General features: G+C 34.2%; 2 protein-coding genes and 1 non-coding gene across 3 annotated transcripts; 1 reads left to right on the top strand and 2 right to left on the bottom strand.

Annotated features, from left to right (window-relative positions):
- Nucleotides 1-1526: 1526 nt before the first annotated feature.
- LOC137725058 (laccase-15-like) lies at nucleotides 1527-1892 on the bottom strand. The gene has a single exon (XM_068463664.1). The coding sequence runs from the start codon at nucleotides 1890-1892 to the stop codon at nucleotides 1527-1529; it is 366 nt and encodes a 121-aa protein (XP_068319765.1).
- A 2500-nt stretch (nucleotides 1893-4392) lies between these two features.
- LOC137722809 (laccase-14-like) lies at nucleotides 4393-7078 on the bottom strand. The gene is made up of 7 exons (XM_068461907.1): nucleotides 6959-7078; nucleotides 6598-6749; nucleotides 6265-6509; nucleotides 5999-6124; nucleotides 5314-5908; nucleotides 4697-5058; nucleotides 4393-4577 (listed from the first exon to the last, which is right to left on the bottom strand). The coding sequence occupies exons 1-7, from the start codon at nucleotides 7076-7078 to the stop codon at nucleotides 4393-4395; spliced, it is 1785 nt and encodes a 594-aa protein (XP_068318008.1).
- Nucleotides 7079-24896: 17818 nt separating this feature from the next.
- Nucleotides 24897-25002, top strand: LOC137727179 (small nucleolar RNA R71). Its single transcript, XR_011067749.1, has one exon. It is a non-coding gene; the product is annotated as a small nucleolar RNA R71 (small nucleolar RNA).
- The last annotated feature ends 2434 nt before the right edge of the window (nucleotides 25003-27436 follow it).

The raw sequence follows: 27436 nt of genomic DNA, 5'->3' as shown, positions 1-27436 counted from the left end.
TACTTCTCAATTTTTAAAATAAAAAAAAATTAAAGTATTGTGGGGGGACCAGTCATTGCCTCGTTTCTCCCCAATCCCTATCACCACCACTTTACCAAACACGCAAATCCCACATCCTTCCAAATTTTAGGTAAATTTTAATTTTCCAAATTTATATTATTTTAAATCCTAATTGATTATTTATTACAAATTTTGTTTAATTGGTATAGAATTACAGAGTAATATCCTAATATGATTATTGGCTATTGATTATTGAAATGAATTCTATGATTATTGATGAATGAAATTATTGTTTAGGATAAAAATTGAATTCTTAATTATTAACTGATCAATTGAATTATTAACTAATGTATACGATTATTCATATTTATTAATTGAATTATTGGTCTGATCAGTTATTAGTCATATTAGTATAGTCTACGCTAGGATTAATAATCTAAGATTAATTTTTTTTTCCATTATACAATTGCGAATGGATCAATGGTTGAGTGATAATATAATTGTTTACATTGAGAGAAATGTATTTGCTTTTATTGATAGTGAGCCTATTATGCGACATTTTCAAAATATGAAATCTTGTCGGTAACAATTGTAATTTATTTGTATTAATAAATTAGGGAAGACATTACTATATAAAATGATTTGGTTGTTGCCATTTTTTTGAACTTTGCACTCTATAAGTTCGTCCCTCTCCCCAACCATTCCTAGCTTCGCCACAGGTAATATGGTTATGAAATATGCAGTTTTGGACAAACTGTTAATTAAGGAGGCATTCTCGGTGGGAGAGGCATCAACTTTTCTTTATTGTGCTTTCCATTCTTTACAATGAAGACGGTGTTCATTCTCCATGTTAGGTGACGCTCTAAATGGTAGTGTAGAAACCAGACTCCTGTATATTTTGAAAAAGAAAGACTCCAAAATTACAGAAATATAGGTAATTATGAAACTCCATAACAAAAAACAACAAATCTTACAATTAACCAACCGATAAGTAGTTGTTAGCAAGAGACATGACGATCAACCCTTTTTAGAAATTGATTTAAATATGCTTTGGTTACTTTCATGATTATTTATTCTACCAGTAAAATCAGAAAACAATAATATTTCAAATTAAATTAAAATAGTTAACTATTTTTATGCCCAATTAAGCTATAATACCTAGAGCATCTCTAAGGAGATAACAAATGGGTAGCAATTAGATTTGTTGTTCCTCATATTACAAAGGTTACTCCAATGAAGGTAGCAACCCATTAGCAAACTAAAGAATTAAAAACTGACCTTATAAACATACAAGTCAGTTGCTGTTTCTTTAATTTAGCAAATTGGGTCTCGCAATTATATTTTATTTAAAAGGATTGTTGGATTTTGAAAATAAAAGTTGGGCCTTAATCACAATATAAGATGAAGTTAAGATATTAATACTTTAAAATGAAAGAATTTGAAGAGTGAGTTTGAATAACAAATTTTTAAAGTAGCATAAAAATTTCAAATGAGTTAGCAAATGACACTTTTAAGGAAAAATTTTGCTAACTCCTTACTTCCTTAGAGATGTTCTTACCGGGATTATTGGCTTGGAATCTGATGACGACCCATCCCCTTATGGGCACAGTCACAGTGTTCTTATGAGGAGGATCAATTAAATTGTAGTACAATGGGTCCTTATCTTGATCAAAATTCCCGAACCGTGGTCCAACAACGTAGAAGTTAAACCCAAGCAAACGCTTTGGATGATCAATCCCAGTGACCAAGCTCGTCCCTTGAATAACGCATTCCACAGTTGCACCATAGTCAAAAACTTTCACCTTTGTCGTTCTCATTGGTATTTGTAAAATCAATGGGAGGTCTTCACCTGTAAAATTATACACCACAGGTAGAAAATCTGGGAAACCCATTTTGTAAACCCCATGAATATGATAATAATAGGCTTCTAGGATGTCTACTGGTGTGGGGTGTACAAAGCTTATTTGTGTATTAATTTGATACTAGTTAGTTGCATTAAAAAGTGATTAAATGGATTGCCTCCAAGCCTTAATTTTCTAATAAAAGAAAAATGTTAAAATCAACTAGTTCATGTTTCTTCTGCAGGTAGTTGAGCTCCTATAAACTCTATGTATACACCACGTATATCCAATACACACACACACACACACACTGTATTAGCAAGTTATAATATTTTACCAGTACGGTGTTGAAAGATTGTATTGATTTCGACATTTGAAAGCGTTAATGTTGAATGCATAAGAGGTCTTTAGAAAAAGGAATTCACACTACTTAAAAAAAAAAAAAAAAAAAAAAAAAAAAATTGTTATGGGATGGATGTGTAGTGGATCCCACATCCCTTCAGCCTGATATTCGAAAAATGGGAATTCCTTTCTCACATTTCTATGCAAGTCTTCTCAATATTACACATATACAACTCAATGCAAACAGGATCATTGAACTAGAAAATGGCTCTCAATTATTAGTACTCTTCCAGCATGATGGATAAATATTAAGAAAAACTAATTAAAAGAATTTAAAAATTTTGAGTTCTAACGATAAGGACAAAATAAAAGGTAAAGTGAATAGCATCATGATTGATTTTTTAGTGTAAAAATGTAATTTTTTTTGTTAAATTAAACAGTACCGGAAACTTTTCGTTAAAGTTCTAAATATTATGAGAATATTTATCCTTCGTCCGGAAAGTTTGGTTTGCTTCAATTATTTTAAGGACCTCTAATAGGAAATGCAAAATGGTCTGGGTGTTTTACATTTTTTTATGGCCAAAAAAAACTTCAATGATGTTTACCAAAAAAAAAAAAAAAAAAGAAGCTTCAATGATGAGGTGTAAAATGCGCTTCGTAGTCATAATACATAAATAAAAAATGTAGTTTACATCAATTTTTATATTAAATATGACTTTGCATACAACACCAGTTATATAAATAGAGCATCTCAAATAGAAAGATGCAAATTTAAGATGTAAAACTCACATTTACATCTCACTCTATATCTCCAAAAAATGTAAAATGATTTCCACTCCGATTGGGGATGTAAATTTAGATCTCATTTATTTTTCTCTTTGATTAGTGGACAACCCTTCCTAAAGATAAAAAAAGGATGCAAATATACAATTTTATTTACATCTTGAGGCAAAGAAAAAAAATTGTTAAATGCCTGTATCAAGGCATTTTGCATCTCCCATCAAATTTGAAACGCAAAAACCATATTTATATTCCATTTTACATTTCCAGCGGATATAAATAAAAGTTCTACTCCAATGAAAGGGATATTTAAGATTCCATTTAATTTCATTTCTTTGATTCGTGGGACCCATCACCAAAAAATGTAAAAAAAAAATAAAAAAAGAATGTAAATGTTGGGATTCTATTTATTTTTGTCGAAGATGTATATTTTACATTTTGCCATTGGAGAATTTTCCGACCAAAAAAGACATTTGGATCTCCAATGAGAGATTCCCTAAAAGTTATACAGCATTACTTCGTATTAAGGTAAATTTTAGGCAATCTCCAACCGGACTAGTCATAGGGCCATAAGCCAAATGATAGCCTTTTTTGACACAAAACCCATCTTCAATGGAAGTTTAGGCCAAAAATTATTAGGATCCACCAGGCCAAAATCCAACCATATGGCTAGCGGGTTGGCCATTTTTAGCTAGCCAGCCAGCCCTTTCATAGCTGGATTTTTTTTTAAGACGAAATTAAAAAAAATTAAAAAAATCTATTTTTTTTTCTATAAATACCTTAACATTTCTATACCATTTCTCACATCGTTTTCATCCTTCCATACTATCTTACCTCATTTTATTTCAATTATTCACATTTTATTCATCTCAAACACTCTTTTCATACACACCCATCTCTTACCTCTTCCATTAATCTTTCCTTTAATTTTTTCAGTAATTTTCAAATGGTCACATGTTCAAGTGGTACTCAAAATATGTGTGGAAACCTTATTTTGATATGGTAGCTTAATTTAATTAACCAATAAAATTAAAGAACAAACTTAAAATAATAAATTATTGAGGGGGCTAAAAAATAACCATCTTCAGTTGGAGATGATATAAATATGGTCTAACATTGTTCATTAAAAAATAATTTCTTACAAATCTATAATCTGGACGGAGCCTAGACAGAGCCCATTCGGTTGGAGATGGTCTTAGAACATATATTAAATAAGAATGTGGTGTAGCACTACTACAAGTCTGCAAATAAGATACATTGATCGAACTACTTAGTAAAGAATCCTGTTTTTTTTTTTTTTTTTTTTTTTTTTTTTTTTTTTTTTTTTGCAAAAACATAGTATAAAATCCGAAATTTCTGACATATTTATAATGCGTAGATAATACCAAATTAATGCCTCGTAGAACTTTTAATGTTCCTGTAAATTTTCTTAATCTCCCAACCGTAACATTGACTGGTGGGAACTTTTAAATAGTGAATTTTTGACACAAGCAGGCAAGTTATCAGGGGGTGGGCGCATACTTGTCTCATCACTTCCTCCATTCTTAACTATGAAAACAGTTCCCATGCCCCAACTCATATGTCGATCAAAATGGCAGTGCATGAACCAAACTCCTGTAAAAAAACTTCATGTTAATAATATATATTTCATTAATTAATTATATATTCACACACACACACACACACACACACACACATATATATATATATATATCAGATATTGAAGAGCATACCTGGATTGTTAGCTATGAATCTAATGGTGGCCCAACCATCCTTAGGAACTGAGAAGGTATTAACTTCAGGTGGATCAAACAAGTTGTAAGTTAATGGATCAGTAACATTATCGAAATTTCCCAGACCAGATCCAATGACATAAAACCTGAATCCATGCAAATGAACTGGATGATTCTCTGCTGAGTCCATAACATTGGTTCCTTGAAATGTTATTTCGACTGTGGCATTATAATCCAGCATCTTCACCTTGGTACTCCGATCAGTAATACTATAATTGTCTGCTTTCAATTCTTCTGCAGTGAAGTTGAATAGATTGGGCGGTTCGTCTGGGAAACTTGTGTCGTAATATCCACTGATGTTCCTGTGACAAATGAAAATTGTTATATCGGGAGAACACAATTGAAGTGATTCGCACTTACGACCTCCATTAAGTAGAGAGGCGATTTATCTGCATAATCTCAACTACATACATACATATATATATATATATATATATATGTATGTATGTATGTATGTCATTGTTATCGTCCAAAAAAAAGAAAACTGCTCATCAAATGGCACCATTTAATTATGTAGTAACTATATATCATGCTGAAAGTGTGAAAGGTAATAGTACCTGTAGTATGCTTGCAAAACATCAACAGCAGGGTTGGCAAAACTGATGTTGTTCAACCCAGAAGAAATCCTATTTCCCTCAGGCCCAGCACATGATCTATTAGGACAATGCAACATGCCTATGGAAACTGTTACGAACATTCGGGTGGTGACATTCAGTGGAACGTCAATCGAGTGCTCTGCAGATGCCAAACTCCTGAATTGTTTCACAAAGTTGGTCGCAGAACCAATGTCATAAAAACCGGGAATGTTGGTTGGATAGATGGGCGATGACGGAGGAGTGTAGTTGCCATTGTATTGGAATATGGCGCTGGCAATACTTTTGTCAAAGTCATCAGCCTCTCCATCATAATAAGGACTGGCAAACATGTAGTAATGCCCAAGAGATTTGTTTGCTGTGACTAAAACATCCATTGTTTGTCCTGGGGTGATCATTATGTAACTGGAAACTATAGGTTTGACATAAGAACCATCCATACCCACGAGTATGAGATTGTGATCCGCAATGGCGAAGAACATGTCTATGTTTTGCACCGAATTGACTATTCGGAGAAGATAGGTTTTTCCATAATCAACAGACATTCGATATGTCGTTTCTGCAATGCAAAATTACTAGAGATTATTAATTAGTTCTGTGGAAAAAATTCTAGAGATTGTTATGTTCTATGTTCAGATTAAATTTGTACCTTTGGAGCATGAGTAAAAGTCTCCTGGTTCGCCGTTGATTACATAAGAATCTGATGACGTTGTAAGTCCACCAGATTCGAGGGTCTCATCCAGCAATGTCATCACATCATCTTTATACCAGGATGCTGCGTAAGAACAATAGGAGGGGCAAGTACAAAGTAAGATGTACGACCTTAATTTATAAAGTATAGCTTTGAACTTTAAGCTAACAAAGAAAATCTAAAAATTGCACAAAGAGAGAGGACAGTAGAAGATTTTTGCATACCAAATACAATAACCTGTTCTTCATCTGGTTTTGGAAATGGATAACTGGTTCCATTTGCTGGCAAGATGAGAAATGCTCCATGTACAGTGGCCCGAGACCAATCGCTATGAGCATGCCAAAACAATGTACCTTCTTCGGATGAAAGTAGGATTTGGTATGTGAAATTTGTTCCAGGTTGAATAGGGCATTGTGTGATATACTCAGGTCCATCGAACCATGGATTTCTAGGCTGCTTTATCCCATGCCTACAAAATAACATATACAAATTAAAAACCAAAAATCTAATTAATCTTCAGTGAACATCATTTGAAACAAGCACTCTTTCTTAATTACCAGTGCATAGTGACACCATATCTTCCTTGATTGTAAACATTCACATAGACCGTATCTCCCTTCTGAGCTCGGATCACCGGCCCCGGAAAACTGTCGTTCACAGCAAATACACTCTTGGTGCAACATAACTTTGTGAAGTTGGTGTCCTTAAGCTGTAATCACAGATAAAAAAAATAAAATAAAATTAAAAAATTTCTTTTTATTCAACGATTGTCGTCCATATATAAAATTTGAACTCAGTAATGTGATCATTAGCATGAAAATTCAAATCTTTATAACCTTGTCAACATTTTGTGAATATTTTGTCACAAACAAGTCGAAAATTAATAAAAGCAAGAACCAAGCGGGGAAATCGACTTACAAGAAAGTCATAGGAATGAACGTTTCCTTGAGCCAAGCAGGAAAACACCTGAGTTTGGAGGAGCAAAGTAGACAGAAGAGTTAAGAAAAAGAAGCCCGTTGTTTTGAATAAGCACTCCATTTTCAGAGTGCAATCTCTGCTCGATCTCCTAGAATATATATGCAGGTGCTTGTTAATTCTTATAACCTTGTTGGGTGGGGTTCTTATACTTGCAAGGAAAACGCTAGGGAGATGGGACCACTTGTATTGTGGACCCTATCTCTTTAGGGAAATAACATCACCTACTTGCAAATGGGGTTACAGTGACTCTCTTGTATTGTACACGTAGGCAAATTACCCGCATGGGAAACTTTCTGAAAGTATTGATTCGAACTTATACAGAGCTTCTTTAGTTTTCCCAATGTATTAAAATACTTAAAGCATATTGGGGACGTATAACACATTACATCTCTGGTTGATCGAAAATCTCTTTACTAGACAATTTCAAAGGAAAATAAAATACTCATCTTGGCTGTTCTGTAAAATTTCAGTCTTTAATTTGTTTTTATTTCAAATAATTTACATTCTTCTTTGAGGATAAAAATCACATTTACATCTCACGTAAACATATATATGATCCTTACATCTCAAATTTACACCCCTTCACTAGAAACGCTTTAAATTATTGTATTTGTTTTAATAAAATTTGTCGCAAGCTTCCGGTATTTCTCCATGTGATGAAAGTTTTCCTTTTTCTTCTTATTTTACACTTTTCTTTCATGGCAATTTTGGTATCTTCATTTTAAACCCGCTTTCTTTGACTGTTAGAATCGTTTGTGTGAGATTACACTGTTGGTAAAAACAGAAAATTCCAGAAAAGTATAAATGTAAAAGTTGAAAGTCCAAAGTAACACAACTAAACCAAAAAATTGAAAAGTAGCAAGCCGAAAACAAAAACCAAACAAAAACAAAGTGAAAGAAGGGAATAAAACTGTTTTGAAAGGAAAAAGCGGCTATTGTGTGGGCCCGAAGGATTTATTTCATTTCGGTATTATCTTGCCGAAAAGTTTATTTTTAGCCCAAGTTCTAATTTGATTTTTTTTTTTTTTTCCTCAGAAGTCCTACTTTGATTCATGCACTTCAATTATACGGCTTTTTGAAATGGATAATAGTTGCATTCTTTGTGGAGAATTCACATATTTCAGTTTTTGCGATTATAGGGCTTTTTGAAATGGATAATAGCGCATTCTTTTGTGGAGAATTCACATATTTCAGTTTTTGCGAATGATATTTAAATTTATAATTTAATAATTGAATTTTTTTTAATTTTTATTTAAAAATCAATCCTAAAATTATTTGAATTGGCAATTGTTTAGTTATCTAAATGTATCAAATAAATGAACTGTTTGTCATAAGTGTGTTACTTGATGTTCATACCGTCAATTTGCTCTACACATTTTTCAACAACATTCTAACAAAGCATGATGTAGCAAGCAATGTCTACAAATGTGAGATATAATGAAGCTCTTATTGGAGGATATTTATGTTCGTTCACTAATTGGTGTAGCCGTTGCTCCATTGCTTCCTCAAATGAGTAAGCCATTCATTTCTCAATTGATTAGGCAATTATTACTCCCTATTGAAATTGGGACATTTTGTACTTTGTTAGGATATCCATAGCACTATATAAAGGTGGCTATACGTCACATTGTAACAAATGATGAATTCCCTCATCCTCTCTCAATTTATTTCCCTCTCCAACACATTATCAGCACTTTTTCTCTTAATGGAATCAAAACCACCAGAAAATAATCTCTCAAAATTCTAGATATTTATTTTGCGGCCACCCTAGCCTAAGAATTCATCGCCAAAATCGATGCCGCTGCAAAATCACTCTATTGGTGCAATTCTTTCCCTACCGCGCTGCAAAAGGCTTATGCTGCCATAGTTTTGTCAAGCCGATACTGAAGATCTTTCGCGACCAATTTCGTCACAAATGTGCCGACTGGTTTTTCTCACTTTTTAGTGAGAGTAGGATCATATTTTAGTTTTGAAGTAACTATTTCGTTTCATTATTTCAAGTTCATGACAAACTCTATTATGTGTTTAAACATCCCGTGAAACTGATTATAATATTTTCTTTTTACTTTTGTGATTTTTATGTTTATCATATATCGTTTTATTTTTTTTGTAATTTAGCAAAACCCTCACGATAAAAAACATCAACATGACGCATGAACCCTCGTAAATCTAATTTTGTGCATTATAAATCCAAAATGGTTGAGTGTGATTTTTTTTTTTTTCTCGTTATAAACATGTGTGTATCATATATGGAGGATCAAAATGATGTCCCAATCTCCATTGCCAAAAAATCCCAGCAACTTTATTGGTAATTGACTTCCAGAAGTAATTCCAACCCAACGCCCTGAAGTTCATCCCATGCATTCAAATCGAATGCCCAAATTAGTGTTCCAGTCTAATACAATATTCACATTCTAGCTGAATGCATAATTTTTTGCTTTCATGTCGAAGCCCAATTCCATGTTTTAGAAGAATATGCGAATAAGAATAATTCATTTAAGTGGCATGAACTCAACTAATTCATTTTGACTTTCAAGTCTCAACAAAACCCGAGCCCAAGTGGACTCGCTAACTGTGCTTCACTATGAGTGCACATCTGTAGTCCAAATCTCACAATGGCATTCTAAAATCACCACCGCCTTCCTTTCATCACCACGAGTCCAACAGTGGTCTCTGTTGGAACCAAATGCGCGATCATAAACTCGAGCAACTTTTAAAATAGTAAACAACCATAAGCAAGCATGAGACAGGAGAGGGGGGAGTACGCCCACTAAAGGCTCTTCGATCGTCAAGTTAGTGAATAATTCAAGACTTAAGCAGTGGGCGAGAGAATTGAAGTGTTTAGATTGCATTACCATAGATGAACCCTAGATGACTGTATTTATACCGTGGGGAGAGAGACCTTTTTGTGATATAATCCTAGTTCTAAGTCAGGAGAATCCTAGAGGATATCTAGGAGTAGATAGTGCATTCTCTTATGAATTGTAATTACTTGCGGCACAAGCCAATTCCTAGATTGTTGGAACTCTAAGACTTATAGGATCTGACAATGTCCATATACAAATCAAATCGCGTGTCTTGGGAAGCATGCTCATCCAGTGGAGTCGCTAGGACTTCGCCTAATGCCTTGGAATAGGGTGATGATGGCACTACTGCTTCGTTTGATACAGCTCTGCACGAAGTTAGTGAATCCATGACCAGACTTCTTAGATAAATGTATTCAGATCAGCCTTACTCTGACCTTGGAAAGTCATGGTCCCACAGTCTTCTTTTTCAAAAATTAAAATTGTGGACACCGTTTCATAGAGCTCCTCAGTGGGGCTTTTTTTTATAGCAAATTTCCTGTCAAATTAGGCCGAGGTAAGGCCTCAAACCACTTTTTTTTTGTGTTCATCTCATCGAGTAGATGAATTTTTATGTATGGTTCACATAATTTGGTTGAGAATCGAGTGAGAACGAAGCTGGGAAAATTCTCTAAATTTTTCTTGAAACCAATGACTTTTCTAGTAGCTTAGGTTTGACTCCGTTGAGTAGGGTAAGCTCTCGTGGCTCGGGTCAACTCAGATCTGACTTGGTTTGACTGTTAACTTTAATGGCCAACGTTGACCATTGACTTTTCAGTTTTCGGCCTCAAATCCCTCCTAGGGTAATTTGACACATTGATTCCGAATTTGCGCACCATTTTTTTCAAATTCAAACGTTCTAAATGAGTTTTACTAATATGCCATTTTATATGTTTAAATGCAAGCAATTGTAGAAGCCTTAAAGGATAGACCCAACTTAAGGAAGAGTTCATATGCGATCAGTGAGTGGACTTTTATTTCAGAAATGTTTTATTTATCTAAATTCTAAGCATGCCTAGATAAATATGAATTTTCAATTATATTTTACGAATTATACTGATTTCATGTTATATCTTTAGAATGGTGATTTATGACATGATATATTCTCAACTTGTAATTGCCTCAAGATTGCTCAACAATGACATGATTATATTATCCAGCTTCCACTAGCTACAGCAAGTGGCTGATTATATTATCCAATTTCCACTAGTGGATGATGTTGTATGTCATGCAACTGGTAAGTATCAGCTCAGTATATATGTCTCTGATCAGCTCTCAGTATATACAGGTATATATAGATTTCAGTTTTTTACGGCATGCTTAGATTTTTAGAAACTATATGTAGTATTATATGTGTTTTCAAAACAGGGGGTTAGTATGTCTAGAAAATAAAATCGTTTTGGAAAACTTTATTTTTCGTCCTCTCACATTTTCATGTTTTGCACCCCCTCAAGATTCAATAGTCGTAGCAATGATCACATCTGACGTTGAGCACTTTCCAACAACTCTGACATATTTTACTAAGTATGGTATTTACACAACATACACTACTATGAAACCATATATTAGTGTTGCTATGATAACCGACAAGACACGTATATTACTGTCGGATATTAAGCAAAATTTGACAGAAAATGTATGCAGTGACAAATATAATAAGTGACAAAATTGCCAGCCTCATGAAATGAATTTTCTGACAGAAAATACTCTAAAACCGATAGAACTTGTGTTGGATATAACCGCAAAGAATATATTAATAATGAATAAACAAGAGCATTCTCTTTCAGATAAAACTGACAGAAAATAGTCTAAAACCGACAGAACTTGTGTTAGATATAACCGACAGAGATTTATTAATGATAAATAAATAAGAGCATTTTCTGTCAGATAAAACCGACAACAAATATATTAATAATAAAAAAATATAAAAAGGAAAATTTAAATAAACATAAACAAAACTAATAATTGAATAAATAATACTAAAAATAGAACATATATTCGTGTGTGTGTATATATATATATATTTATATAAGTTCGTTAATTATGTTTATAATCTTTTACTAATTATACAATTTGTAATATATATATATACCTACATTCGACTTCCTTTTCATCTTCCTTAATCAAGCACCAATCCTTTGTCAGAGGAAAAATATACAATTTGGGATTCCATAGCTCCGAGTTCTCCGTTGAGGCATTGCTCCTTGTTAATAACAAAAAAACATTGGTGATGCATGTTTACAAAAACAAAACCTACATAAAAGCTCTAAATAAAGACCAACTTTCAATTTATGCATAATATTTGATAAGGTATCTCAAGTCAAGATTCAAAATACAAACTCGATTTAATAACATAATCAAAATTTAAAACACAAACTGAACGTAATACAAATAATATAAAACGTACTGGTTTCAGAATATTGCTCCTCGAATTGTTCATCCATGGTGATTGAAGCGAGAAGGAGAAGGGGAGAAGAGAAGGAGAAGGAAATGAGGATAGGAGAAAAGGAGGAAATAATGGGGAAGGGAGAAGACACCAGTGCAAGGAAGAGATGGACGGGTTTTATTTTGAAAATTTGTCATTACTGTCGATTAAAACGGACAGAAACATTTTTTAAAATATAAACTGACAAAACAATTTCATTACTGTCGGTCATAACGGACAAAAAAAAATTGGTGGCAAAAATGCCCCCAAAATTCCCTCCCAAAATTTTAAATTCCCCCCCCACCCCACCCCCCCAAAAATAATTGTACAATGAAAATGTCATCACACAAACTAAATATTGTCTAATCAATACTTGAAAAACATAAATAAAAATTTAGCACAAATTACTTTTCCTACTTCAAAATTTAGGCAAATTTAATGGAAGTATAATATTAACTCTAAGTGTTTGTTTAATCTACCATTTTGATGCGATATGCATTCTACGAAACTTTTTTCAACGATCCAACCATTAAACTTATTTGTACGCACTTCGAGATTGCATACCTAAAAAATCGCAAAAAATAAACATTCAGAGATTACGTACGGAACAAAAATTTTCGACGGTTATAAATGAAAAATCACAATTTAACAGTTATTTTAACTCCGATTTTAATGATTTTTTACAACTACACTCCTCGAATTTATAAGAATGCATTGAATGAATTCGATCTTCAATTTAAAATATTTACACTAGTGGATACCACAAAATCTTATTTTATACTTAATAGAAGTATAACATTAACTCTTAAGTGTTTATTTAATCTACCGTTTTGACGCGAAACACATGCTATGAAACTTTTTTCAATGATCTAACCGTCAAACTTGTTTGTACACACTCCGAGATCGCATACGTAAAAAATCACAAAAAACAAAGATTCAGAGATTAGGTAACAAAACAAAAGTTTTCAATGGTTATAAACGAAAAATCACAATTTAACGGTTATTTTAGTTTTGATTTTGAGGATTTTTTACAGCTACACTCCTCGACCCTATAAGAATGCATTGAACGAATTCGATCTTCAATTTAAATATTTACATTAGTGGATATCACAAAATCTTATTTTATACTTGATGGGGGAAGTATAACATTAACTCTAAGTGTTTGTTTAATCTACCGTTTTGACGCGATACGCATTTTATGAAACATTTTTCAATGATCCAACCGTCAAACTTGTTTGTACACACTCCGAGATATCATATGTAAAAAATCGCAAAAAACAAACATTCAGAGATTAGGTAACGAAATAAAAGTTTTCGATGGTTATAAATGAAAAATCACAATTTAACGGTTATTGTAGCTCCGATTTTGATGATTTTTTACAGCTACACTCCACGACCCTATAAGAATGCAATGAATGAATTCAATCTTCAATTTAAAATATTTACACTATTGGATAAATCTTATTTTATACTTAATGGAAGTATAACATTAACTCTTAAGTGTTTGTTAAATCTATCAATTTGATAGGATATGCATTTTACGAAACTAGTTTCAACAATCCACCCGTCAAATATGTTTGTTTATACTCTAAGATAGCATGTGTAAAAAATTGCAAAAAATAAAATAAAATAAAATATTCAGAGATTAGGTAACGGGACCCAAAATTTCGACGGTTATAAACAATAAAGTCACTATTTGTTTAATATAATATAATATTTTTTAAGAAAGTTTAATCAAAAGTAATGGTTTAGAAAAAATTGAAAATAATATAATATTTTGACACAATTTGTGTCGGAGATAACCTCCATAATTAGTATAAAAAATTTGAAAATATTTGTGTCGGTTATAACCGCCAGAGTTAGTATAAAAAATTTGAAAATAATTGACAGATTTGACACATTACTTACTTATGTCAGATATAACCGCCAGAATTGGTTAAAATTATTTAAAAAGTGTATCTAATGGAGTTAAGGGCCCACTTCATTAATCTTGTTGAATATAATCGACAATAATACCTTATTTTCCGATACTTTGTAAACATGTTGTCGGAAAACATTTTATCCGATAGTAACAGTATAAAACCACCACCACTAACTGACACAATAAGCCAATTTTGTAGTAGTGATATTTAAGAACTTGTATTTGGTAATTATGCTCTAAACCAATTCTCATGCATGTGATTGAGGGTCGGACACCCATTAAGTGTGGCTCTTCGAGGATGCGTTGAAACAAATGCGATTATCTGCATGTGGTTTGATTTGACCTTATCCCTATTTTAGGAGAAGCTCTGCTGAATTTTCGGTAGATTTTAATATTTAATAATTTAGTTATGACTTCATGCATACTATAGCTTTCTGACCCATCTCGAAGATGGCCAACATGCATCGGTTTTGGTGTCCAATGGACATCTGCGTTGGGGTGTGTCATAGAAACCGAAGTTTTCTTGCAAAACAACCTTTAAGTTGGTTTTACATTCATTATGATTACATATTCTACTCATTTTCTACACCTTGTAAGGTTTTTCAAATTATTTGTATCAGAGAAGTTTATTTTCAACTCCATATTTCGTTTATTTTCATTTTTTGGGGTGCACCAAGTGTGAGGTTTCCACGGACCCTGAATTCAAAAGCGTGACAGATGACTCAACCTTCTCTTCATTAAGCGAAGAAGGTCACACTTGTTTTCTTGAAGAATGCTAAGAATTGACGTGGTTTGCCACCACTTTGACTCATCTTGATCCCAGAACAGAATGCGAAAAAGAAGTGCTTAGAATCCTAAACCTTCAAAGCATTGCTTAGAATATGCTATATGCTCATTTTTCTCTCGTGACAAACATAAGATTACATATTCCTGTTGCCAATATCCCTATAAGGAATGATGTTCCTAAATTCATCCCGGTCGGATGTCGTGTTTTAGAAAAACATGTCTAGTGTCTTAGTCCTTTTGTCACTACCTCTATAGTTCCACAAGTTGACATTGTTTTGGATCATAGAAATATCCTGGATAAGACCTAAGAATCCTAACCTAGAGAACTTTAAGATACTTCTCTGGAAGATAAGTAGAAATGAAACAAGATCATCATCAACAGTGGTGGATCCAGGAAAAATTATTTGGAGGATCATATGTAAAAGTTCACAAATATTTCTTAGACATATAATAACCTTAAAAATTAAACCATAGCTCCATCATTCATAACACATAGAACAAAGAACAATACAAGTTACAATTCTCCACAATGCGTTTTCATATTTTTAAAATGCTGCATTATAGCTTCATTATCAATGGAAGAAAAAAACATTACTCTCAATATAAATTATCATGCTATCATTCAACCGTTGATCTCCCATTCGATTACGCAATGGACCTTTCACAGTATTCATAGCAGAAAAAGCTCATTTCAGTGAAGCAGTAGCAGCTTCTTTCAATTGAGAAAATTCACTACTCGAACCATATCAATAAATAATGCCCAAGTTGATATTGAAGTGCCAAAATTTGATAAGTAAATTCATTCTGACAAAATTGAGCAAAACGAATTAGCTTTTGTTCATCAAAAGCAAAGAATGGATCATTTGGACTCAAACATCCATAAAAGAGACAACTATGTATTTATCTCATCAAAGTGACAATTTAATTCTACACATCAATTGATCTAAATAAAAACCATATATGATTCACATCAATGATCAAATCTAATTATTCATAAAATAAAATGAATTTGAATAAGTTATGAAGAACTTAATTTGAAATTTGAAAGATGAAATTTGAGTGGTCATCAAAATGATTGTCGGAGTGGGATGGTAGGATTTTGGGCATTAGGGATTGAGTTTGGTGGGGTTGGGATTTGAAAATGGGAATTGGAAATTTGGAATTGAGTGTGGGGATTGGGGTTTGTGGCTCGCTGCAGCCTACAAATGGGATTCTTTTTCTTTTTTTTTCCCTGCTACTACTGCTTTTTTCTATAGAGTAACTGCTCAAAATGACGTCGTTTTGGCAAGGTAATATTCAAAAGTAAAATAATAAGAAGACAAACCTTCTTTGAGGCATTTTATCAAACAATTGGATGGCATGTATGAAGGCCAACTCCAACCTTCAAAGGGGCATCACTTAAGTTATCTATTGAGATTCACTGGAATTTAGAAGGTTAGCTGACCATCCTTGCCTCTTAGTTCGTTCACTTTTGATCATCAATGATGTGTATGCTTATGGTGTGGCCGCTAGAATAGTAAAAAGTTACGACATTGAACCATGATCCTTTGTTGAAGTGCAAATTCGATTCGACTAGCCAAAATTAGAAGAAGCTGTCCAGTTCAAACTTGATTTTATAATGTAACATCGCATGTTCGGACCAGTTATTCTAGCACCCTCGGACGTATGGGCTTCATAATGAGGTCGTACAATATAAGAGCTGTCTCCTGGTGCAAGGTTTCTCACAATGCTCTAAGATTGAATAGGAGGAGACAAATTCTCCCATAATGAATGTTATTACGTTCCGTTACTTAATCGGATTAGTAGTTATTGAGTATGCAGCTTATGAACGTGGTCAATGCATATCTTTATAAAGATTTAGATTTGAAAATTATATGAAAGTTCTAGTAGGATTGATTATACCTAAATCAACGTGTTCCCATCTATGAAACACACTTCCAATTAAGTTGAAGCATTCATGGTTGAAGTATTTGATCAAAATATGATATGTGAACAACAAATTATACCCATGCGTATTCACTAAGACCACCAATTCTATTTTTGTGATAATTGCAGTATATGTCGATGACATGAACATCATTGGAACTCTAGAAGAGATCCAAATGATTGATATGCTCTTCAAGAAGGAATTTGAGATGAAGAATCTAGGTAAGATTTAGTATGTATATGCCTGGAAATCGAGCACTATGAAAACAAGATCTTCGTCCACCAATTGAACTACACTCAGAAAGTGTTGTGACAATTTAACTTCCTAAAAGAGCAGTCAGCTAGTACTCGTATAGTCGTTCGATATTTGTATCCTAAGAAAGACCTTTTTCGTTCTAAGAAAGAAGATGAAGAGATCTTGAGACCAGGATTCCTCTATCTTAGTGTTATTGAAGATTTATTATTCTTAACCTAGTGTACTAGACCAGACATCTCATTTGGTGTGAATCTTTTGGAGAGATACAATTTCGTGCCAACACGCTGCCACTGGAATGACATCAAAGACTTATTCTGATACTTTAATGGTATTATGGATGTAGGCATGTTTTATACCTATGCATCCTCGAAGTCTGGTGCGCTTCTTCTTGCGTTTACCAATGTTGGGTACCTATCAGAGCTGCACAAGGCACATTTTCATACAAGTTATATCTTTACCATCAGAAACACCATTATATTCTAGAGTTCTACGAAACATACCTTGGTTGCTACCTTGACTAGTCATGCTGAACTCATAGCTTTTTATCAAGCTAAGTAGAAGTGTAGTTAGTTATGAGTTGTGATTAAGCATATTTGAAGTACATGTAAGTTAACCCTTGCTACTGACGACTTACCAATCATCTATGAGGACAACATTGCATGTATCAACTAGTCAAAGTTAGGTTTTATCAAGGGTGATGCGACCAAACACATAGCACCTAAATTGTACTTCTCGCATGAACAATTGCAAGAGAAGACAATTGAAGTCCGTTATATTGGTTCCCAAGATAACCATGTTGACCTATATACTGAATTTCTGCTTAAGAGCTTATTCTAGAAACACCTTAAAGGTATTGGGCTACGTAGGCTTTCAAAGCTAGCGTAAGGAGTCTCATTAATGCTAGTATTCAGGGGAAGCACCTAGCCGTGTGTTATTCAGGGGAAGGGATCCCGAAGATAATGTTGTGTGGCCTGTGTACTCTTTGTCCATTGCAAAGTTTTCATTGCGTTGGGATTTTCTTAGAAATTTTTTTTTAATAAGACACCAGTTATGGTCTTCCAACCTGACAGTAACGGTCAAATGTACTTAAGCATGTCTGAAGTCATGGAAGTCCTTCTAATGAGTTTTTTCATACTCAGGGGGAGAAATTATCATAAGTATGGAGTTTTCTCTCTGCCGATTACCAGTTTTTCTCCCTACTTGGATTTTTTTGGATCGTCGAGAAAACATTACATTTTTTAGAGAGACAAAGACGGGGCATTAACTTGGAATTCTAGTGATTACTCAGCTAAGCAATTTGTGAACGTCAAAGGAAAAGTGTTGCAGGACATTTATGTATGTCCACTAATTAGTGTAATCGTTGAGTCATTGATTCATCAAATGAATAGGTCATTGATTCTGCAATTGATTAGGCAATTGATTCTCCTTATTGAATTAAGGATATTTGTGTAATATGCCAGAATAGGCACACATTATATAAAGATGGCAATGCCTCACATTGTAATAGATAAGATTCTCTAATAAAAATTCCCTCATTCTTTGTCAAATTATTTTTCTCTACAACATCTCTAAACTAATGAGAAGTTAATAGAATTAATAAATATATATTGACAGTCAAAGGTTGAAATATTTTTCCAATTAATCTTGTAAATCTAAGCTAAATTTTGGATTTGCCCCCCCCCCAAGTTCATCCTGCATTTAGATTGGTCCTCTAATGGTTAGATTTTCCTCCTTTCTCAATTGTCATTAGTTTTGACTGCTGAATTCAATGGGCTGGCTCTACCTAGATCCGTCTCTATTTAGTTTGTTTATTCGGCCTTGTCCCTAGTTATATTTTATTTGGACGAACCTTGGCCCTAGTTCACAAAATATGTATATTATACCTACACCTTAAGACTATTTAGCATTCAAGTTGGAACAATGTAAAACTGCCTTATTGAAAAAAAAAAAAAAAAAATGCAAAGATGGTTTGATTTCTTAATATTCTCATTGAATTTCAAGAGGACCCAAAAGAATTAGTAACAAACTTTCTCACCTTGCAATGTTGCTTAATGATCGAAACTGTTTACTTTTTAGATTGTCCCTTAAAGATCAGGATGGAACAGAATAATATGAGACCAAATGTGACTTGGAACCAAAACGTTGAAGACCTTAGATCCTGTTAACAATGTGATCAACAAAAGGACTAACAGGACTGCACACTGCATTTTGAACTTAATAATTGCATGCTCCATTAATGTGAATACGCCCAGTCAAATTACAAGTTGCTGGTGACCCTACTTTTGTATTCTTGCAAGGTACAAGACTTCAATCGGCAAGTAGAAAGATGGAGGTCTACCAGACCGCAACGATCCAAGAAAATGAAGGTATAAAACTCGTCTTTTGCACTGATGTAGAACTAGATCTGCACTTGGAAACCCCCAAACTTTAACGCTGTCATAAAGATCTGTTGAATTAGTATCTCATACTCAAATATTGTTTGCAGGTTCGTACAGTCCAGCGAGGCTCAACCAAATGGAGGTACTGGGAAACCAAAAGAAATTCCCAGATGCGCATTTGCATAGGTATAATGCCGAACGTGCTCCATATTTCCTTCGTCGATTTATGCTTTGAGTAACTGCTATGGTTGATGGTAAAGTAGACTTGCTGCTAGGTGAATGATTCCAACACTTTCCATTCTGTTTCTTGTTTGTGCCTTGCATGTTTTGAAAGCAACATGCATATTTGTAGACCTGTGTATTAGATTCGCATAGATACTGCCAGAAAAAGATAAATTTAAAACAAAATATTTTTGTATTTTTCAAATTTTATTTTTATTTTTTTTATTTTTTATAATAAGTGAAACAAATAGTAATGACATTAACAACCATAAAATACTTGACTGAATTTAACAGAAACTAAAAAGAATAAGGATAGAAAGTTGGGTTGCCTCCCAACAAGCGCTTTAGTTAACGTCTATAGCTAGACATTGCTGAAGGTTAGTGGTCAAATCACTGGTTCCTTTAGAGTCATTGACTCAGCTGCAATGTCAAATGGTGCTTCCAAGTAGTGTTTGAGTCGATGGCCATTTACTTTAAACTCAAAACCTGTCTCCCCATTTTTAATATCCACAGCCCCGTGTGGATAAACTTTAGTAACAATATAGGGACCCTGCCACCTTGATTTTAATTTTCCAGGGAATAACTTCAACCTTGAATTGAAAAACAAAACCTTTTGACCTGACTGAAACTGTTTGTGAAGAAGTTTGCTATCATGGAATGCTTTTGTTTTCTCCTTGTATATCTTTGCACTCTCATATGCATCATTTATGAGTTCTTCCAACTCGTGCAATTGCAATTTATGTTTTTCTCCAGCTACATCATACGCATAATTAAGCTCCTTAATTGCCCAATAAGCATTATGTTCAAGCTCCATAGGTAGATGACACACCTTACCATAAACAAGCCGAAAGGGAGACATCCCAACCGGTGTTTTATACGCTGTTCTATAGGCCCATAAAGCATCATTTAACTTAACACTCCAGTCTTTGCGGCTGGCATTGACTGTTTTCTTTAAAATACGCTTAAGTTCCCTATTAGAAACTTCAACTTGCCCAGAAGTTTGAGGGTGGTATGCAGTGGCCACCCGATGACTTATCCCATATTTAGCAAGTAATGCAGCAAATTGTTTATTTAAAAAATGCTTGCCCCCATCGCTGATAATTGCCCTAGGTGTTCCAAAACGTGGAAAAATAATGCCCTGGAGGAATTTTAGTACCACAGATCCTTGATTTGTTGGTGTTGCAATGGCCTCGACCCACTTAAAAACATATTCAACGGCCACCAATATGTACTGATTTCCATTGGATGATGGGAATGGTCCCATAAAATCAATGCCCCAAACATCGAATAATTCAACCACCAAAATATTTTGATGTGGCATTTCATTTTGCTTGGACTGATTTCCCACTCGTTGACATCTATCACAAGCCTGACACCAAACATGAGCATCTTTAAAAATAGAAGGCCAAGAAAACCCACTTTGTAATATTTTAGCTGATGTTTGTTTTCCCCCAAAATGACCACCACAAGCATGCTGATGTGCAAACGTCAGAACACTTTCTTACTCTTCTGCAGGAATACACCTACGAATAATTTGGTCTGGGCAATACTTGTATAGGTAAGGCTCATACCAAAAATAATACCGAACCGTTGCTACAAACTTTTTCTTTTGCTGGAAAGTTATACCTGGTTGCAAAATACCCTTAGCCAAATAATTGACAATATCTGCACACCACGGAGTTTTGCTGCAAATGGCCATAAGTTGTTCATCAGGAAAACTCTCATTTACAGGAAGTAAATCATCTTCAGCTGGGCTAGTGCTGACCAGCCTGGATAAGTGATCAGCCACAACGTTTTCACTGCCCTTTTTATCTCTGATTTCTAAATCAAATTCATGCAGAAGCAAAACCCAACGAATTAACCTTGGCTTGGCATCTTTTTTAGATAATAAATATTTCAATGCAGCATGGTCTGTGTAAATGATAACCTTAGCCCCAACCAAGTAAGATCTAAACTTTTCCAATGCAAAAACAACTGCCAATAACTCATTTTCAGTGGTTGCATAATGCAGTTATGCATCATTTAATGTCCTACTAGCATAGTAGATGACTTGAGGAATTTTATCTTTTCTCTGACCAAGAACTGCCCCAATTGCATAATCAGAAGCATCACACATCAACTCAAATGGTAAACCCCAATTAGGTGCAGCAATGATAGGAGCTGTAGTTACTTGTTAAATGCCTCTAAACAATTAGCATCAAAATTAAATGGGGTGTCCTTAGCAAGTAGGTTGCACAAAGGACAGCTAATCTTGGAGAAATCCTTAATGAACCGTTGATAAAACCTAGCATGTCCTAAGAATGATCGAATGCTCTTTACTGTAGTAGGGGGCGGCAAATTGGCAATAACATCAATCTTTGCCTTGTCAACTTCAATTCCTTTGTTTGAAACAAGATGTCCCAAAACAATGCCTTGTTTTACCATAAAATGACATTTCTCCCAGTTTAACACTAAGTTTGTTTCTTGACATCTCTCAAGAACTTAAGATAAATTTTGTAGACAAAGATCAAAACTATCCCCAAAAACTGAGAAATCATCCATGAATACCTCAACAATTCTTTCAACCAAGCCTGAAAATATGCTTATCATGCACCGTTGAAAGGTGGCTGGTGCATTACATAGCCCAAATGGCATCCTCCAATAAGCAAAAGTACCAAATGGACAAGTGAAAGTGGTTTTCCCTTGATCCTCTGGTGCAATTGAAATCTGATTATACCCGGAATACCCATCTAGAAAACAATAAAATGCTCGTCCAGCTAACTGTTCCAACATCTAGTCAATGAAAGGCAATGGAAAATGGTCTTTCCTTGTCCCTGCGTTAGGCTTTCTGTAGTCCACACACATTCTCCAACCCGTAGTCAATTTTGTAAGAATTAACTCATCATTATCATTTTTCACCACTGTAATACCTGTACGCTTAGGCACAACTTGTGTAGGGCTAACCCATTTACTGTCAGAAATTGGATAAATCATGCCTGCATCAAGTAGTTTCATTACTTTGTTCCGCACAACTTCTTTCATGATAAGATTTAACCTTCTTTGAGCATCAACTATCGGCTTTACGTCATCCTCCATCAATATTCTTTGCATGCAAATTGTTGGGCTTATACCCTTAATATCAACTATGGTCCACCCCAATGCATCTTGGTATTTTCTTAAAACACGCAGTAATTTTTCCCTTCTATGCTTTTCAAATCTTAAGCAATAATAACTGGCAGCGTTTCATTTGCCCCAAGATGTGCATATTTTAAATGTTCTAGCAATGGTTTTAGCTCCACTTTTGGGGGTTGCAATTTAGAAGGTTTCAGGGGCGTTTTCGGCACTCCAAGGCTTTCGTAAACATGTCTCCAACGTGGTAATTGGGCTGGTACACTGTCTAATGCTGTTACATACTAAAAAATGTCGTCATCCTCTGTTTGTGCTGTATTTGGACTATGTAAAACACTCAACAATGGATCAGATGTCAACCTGGTCATAATTTCTGCATGAATAACACCTTCTAACACATATGCCCGCATACACTCTTGCTGCCCTTCTGGGCGTTTTGCAGCTTCAAATAGGCTAAAAACCACTGATTAGTCTTGCACTCTAAATGTTAAAGTACATGCTTCCACATCAATCAATGTTCGGGTAGTGGCCATAAAAGGTCTTCCCAAAATAATTGGTTTTTGCAAATCTTCATCCATGTCCAAAACTACGAAATCTGCTGGTAAATACAAATTGTCAACCTTGATAATTAAGTCTTCAATAATCCCCCTAGGATAAGTAACAGAACGATCTGCTAGCTAGAGAATAATTGATGTAGGCTTTAGATCTCCTTGGCCCAATCTCTGAAAAACAGAATAAGGCATTAAATTAATACTAGCACCTAAATCAATTAATGCACGTTTAAAATTAGAATTTCCAATAGTGCAAGAAATTGTAAAACTCCCTGGATCTTTCTTTTTGGGTGGTATTTTGTGCTGTAGAACTGCGTTGCACTGTTCAGTCAAAACAACTTTTTCAAAATCAACCAATTTCTTTTTGTGAGTGCACACATCTTTCAAAAATTTGGCATATGATGAAATGTTTTTTATTGCATCAAGTAGTGGCAGATTAATCTGAACTTTAGATAGAGTTTGCATGAAGTCCCTCATTTGCTTGTCTTTTGCTGTTGGCTTCAAACGTTCTAGATATCGAATTGGGGCCTCATAAACATGTTATGTGCATTTTTCTATTGTTGGATTGTTTTTGGCAAGTTATGCAGCAGCAGGTTCTGCAGGTTTTGCAGCAAATTATGTAGGATTTTTTGCAGACTTGTCTTCACTTTTTGCATTCTCACGATTATCATAGCTTTTACCACACCTCAAAATTCTAACAGCACTGCATTCTTCTGAACCCTGTGGATTAGGGACTGTTTGGCTAGGAAATTTGCATTTTTCTCTTTCTGTGATATGACTTGCTAACTGTCCAAATTGCTTTTCCAGATTTTGAATTGAAGCTTGTACATTCTGCATATTTTGATCATTTTTGTCTATGTACAGCTTTGTAGATTGCATAAACATTTGGAGTGTATCCTCCAAAGAACGTTTGGGTTACACAACTGCCTGCTGTACATGATTTTGTTGAAAATGTTACACCTGCTGGTTTCCTCCCCACTTCATATTTGGGTGATCCTTCCAACTTGGGTTATAAAAATTAGAATATGGATCATTTATGAGTCTCTGAAAATTGTTAAATGCATTTACTTGTTCTGCCATGTGTTCAGGATAGGCGTCTTTGTGTGGGCAGCCCATAAAATCATGATTTGGCATGCTGCAGATGCTACAAACTGATGCAGTAGGCTGCACTGGTACTGTTATTTTCTGCATGTCAAATTTTGAGTCAAAATTTTCAAGTTTTCTCTCTATTTTTTTTATTTGAGCAGATACATGTGGAGTTCCAATTGACATATAAAAAACGACTCTGGTTTGTGTCTGGTCTGTTGCCCATTGTTGTGTCTCTGTAGCCATTTTCTCAAATAACTGAAATGCTTGTTGAGCATTTTTATCTGAAAATGAACCTTCGGATGATGCATTCATATAACTCTTTGTAGTTGGATTTAAACCCCTGTAGAATATTTGCATTCTTGTGTCCCCATTAATATCAGCATGAGGACACTTCCTGAATAAATCTGAAAATCGCTCCCAAGCTTCATGGAACTCTTCATTAGGCTTTTGAACAAAAGATAGAATTTTAGTTCTTATGTCAAGAGTCTTGGATGCTGGATAAAACTTGCTTAAGAACTTTTCGCTTAACTGTGCCCAGGAAGTGATGCTCCCACATGGGAGTGTAAAAAGCCATGTTTTCGCTTTGTCTTTTAAAGTATAGGGAAAGAGACGAAGCTTAATAAATTTTGTAGAAAACCCTCTAACCAAAATATTCTTGCAACCCATCAGAAATTCAGTAATGTGCATGTTAGGATCGTCATGAGCTAGTCCATGAAAAGTAGGCAATATTTCCAACATGTGATGTCTAATCTCAAAAGTATCGCCTTCATCTTCTGGATAAACAACGCAACTTGGTAATTCGTTAGCACGGGCTGCTACTGTTTATCTCAAAGGTTGCCCAGCTTCGGGCATAGCAAAATCCATTGTTTCTCTACTTTCTGAAACGCCTAAAATTAGGTGCTGCAGAAAAGTGCTCTTCTGGGAAAGATCAGGTGCCAAAAACTGTTCTTGCCACTGCTTTCGTAATGTTCTTTCAGGTTGAGGATCAAATTGAACAAGCTGTGCAGAATGTGATCTGGTGCTGACCATGCACAAATTTCAGTAATCTGAAGAAATAAAAAACGACAATTAAAATTAAAGAGATTTTTTTTTTGAACGAAAATAATTAATTAAGAATATGATAAAAACAAATTAATTAAAATAATCCCCGGCGTCGGCGCCAATTTCTTGATAGGATTTTTACCACATGCAAATAAGGTTAAAATCACTGAAAATACTTGCAAGAATACAAGGTAATTGTAGTATAATTGCTCATGCAAGGTCATTGTCCACAAAGATTGTTTGATTAATTCATAATTAAATCAACTCTTAATTAACTATTGAAACAGATTTTTATCAAAGATTTGAAATTTTTGAGTTTGAAAATGTTGAATTAACAATTAAAGAACCTAGAAGTTAGAAAATAAAGGCAGCAAACAGAAAAACATTTTTTAATTAAAACAATTTAGGGAAAGACTAGGGTTAAGCCGTCACCGTTACAATCCTATAAAATTCTATCAATTACTTATAAATTTCCACATCCATGCTTTGAAGGTTAGGTTTTCCTAACGCATATTTTCCTTGTGATGTTCAAGTGAAAATGTATATCTAGCATGCAATCCGTCTGTGATGTTCAGATTAAATATAAACATGCAAGACTCATTAAACTTCGTGAAAACCCTTTGAAAAACCATGCAACCCTTAAGAGCGTGATGTTCGCCTTAAGTGAACTTACAATTACTAATCACAAGAAGCCCTCCTCAATTTCAGGGTGATGTTCCAACAGAAATTGCATCAAATAACTTGTCTAAATACCCTAATGGTGATCAATGATTAAAATATATAGATAGATTTAATCGTGGATATTAATAATTCAAAGCAAACATGCATCCATTCATAAGCAAATTAATAAAATTACATATTCACGCTACGATTCATGGTCTAACCCTAGCAAAAGAATTAGTTACGCATACTCATAATAAAAATCAAAGGAAATATCATTCAAATGAGTCAAAGGAATGAAAACACCTTAAAGTATAAAATATCCACGAACCCTAGGAATCACTCTTTGTCTCCCAACTCATCAAAAATTACCCCCTCTATTTAAGAACGGCCAAGCAAATATAATTGCTGAGCCCCCCTACAAACCCTAAAACATAGGTCTCTTATTCCAACTAGGGAAGTAAATAATAAAATAAAATACTCAGAAAATAAAATCCTAATTAAACTAGGAAAAACTGCAAGGGAACTGTCCAGCCATGTTTTAGCCTCAGAAATCCTCCAAATCCGGCCCATAATAGCTTTTTTTAAAGATCGGCACGTTCTGAACACATCTCCAGAAGGCCACGAACCCATCTGAGGTCATTTTGGACTTCAAAAATGCAATTGAAGCCCAAAACGTCACTATTCCAGCACTGCGCATTGCTCATTTATTTTATCGCCAGAAAATAACCGCTTGGTAGAAAATTCTGATATTTTGATACGATCAAGCCAAGTGACTCAAGAACATCCTCCAACTAGAATTACTCCAAAATTTGTCCATTTAATTATGTTTTTCTCCAGAGGAAGTCGGAAGTCCTAAATTAGAAATACAATTCAAAGTATCAAAATTCTTTCAAAATATTAACCAAAATATACCAAGAATAGGGTTAAATATATACTATAAAATCCGCTCATCACCTAGTTTACAAAATATGTATATTATACTTGCACCTTAAGACTATTTAGCATTCAAGTTGGAACAATGTGAAACTGCCTTATTGAAAAAAAACAAAAAAAAAATTGCAAAGATGGTTTGATTTCTTAATATTCTCATTGAATTTCAAGAGGACCCAAAAGAATTAGTAACAAACTTTCTCACCTTGCAATGTTGCTTAATGATCGAAACTGTTTACTTTTTAGATTGTCCTTTAAAGATCATCTATGCAAAAATTT

The sequence above is a fragment of the Pyrus communis genome, chromosome 2 (assembly GCF_963583255.1).
Source record: "Pyrus communis chromosome 2, drPyrComm1.1, whole genome shotgun sequence".
In the NCBI taxonomy this organism is placed as follows: domain Eukaryota; kingdom Viridiplantae; phylum Streptophyta; class Magnoliopsida; order Rosales; family Rosaceae; genus Pyrus; species Pyrus communis.
The sequence above is the reverse complement of the archived record's forward strand: the minus strand, read 5'-3'. Positions and strand labels throughout refer to the sequence as shown.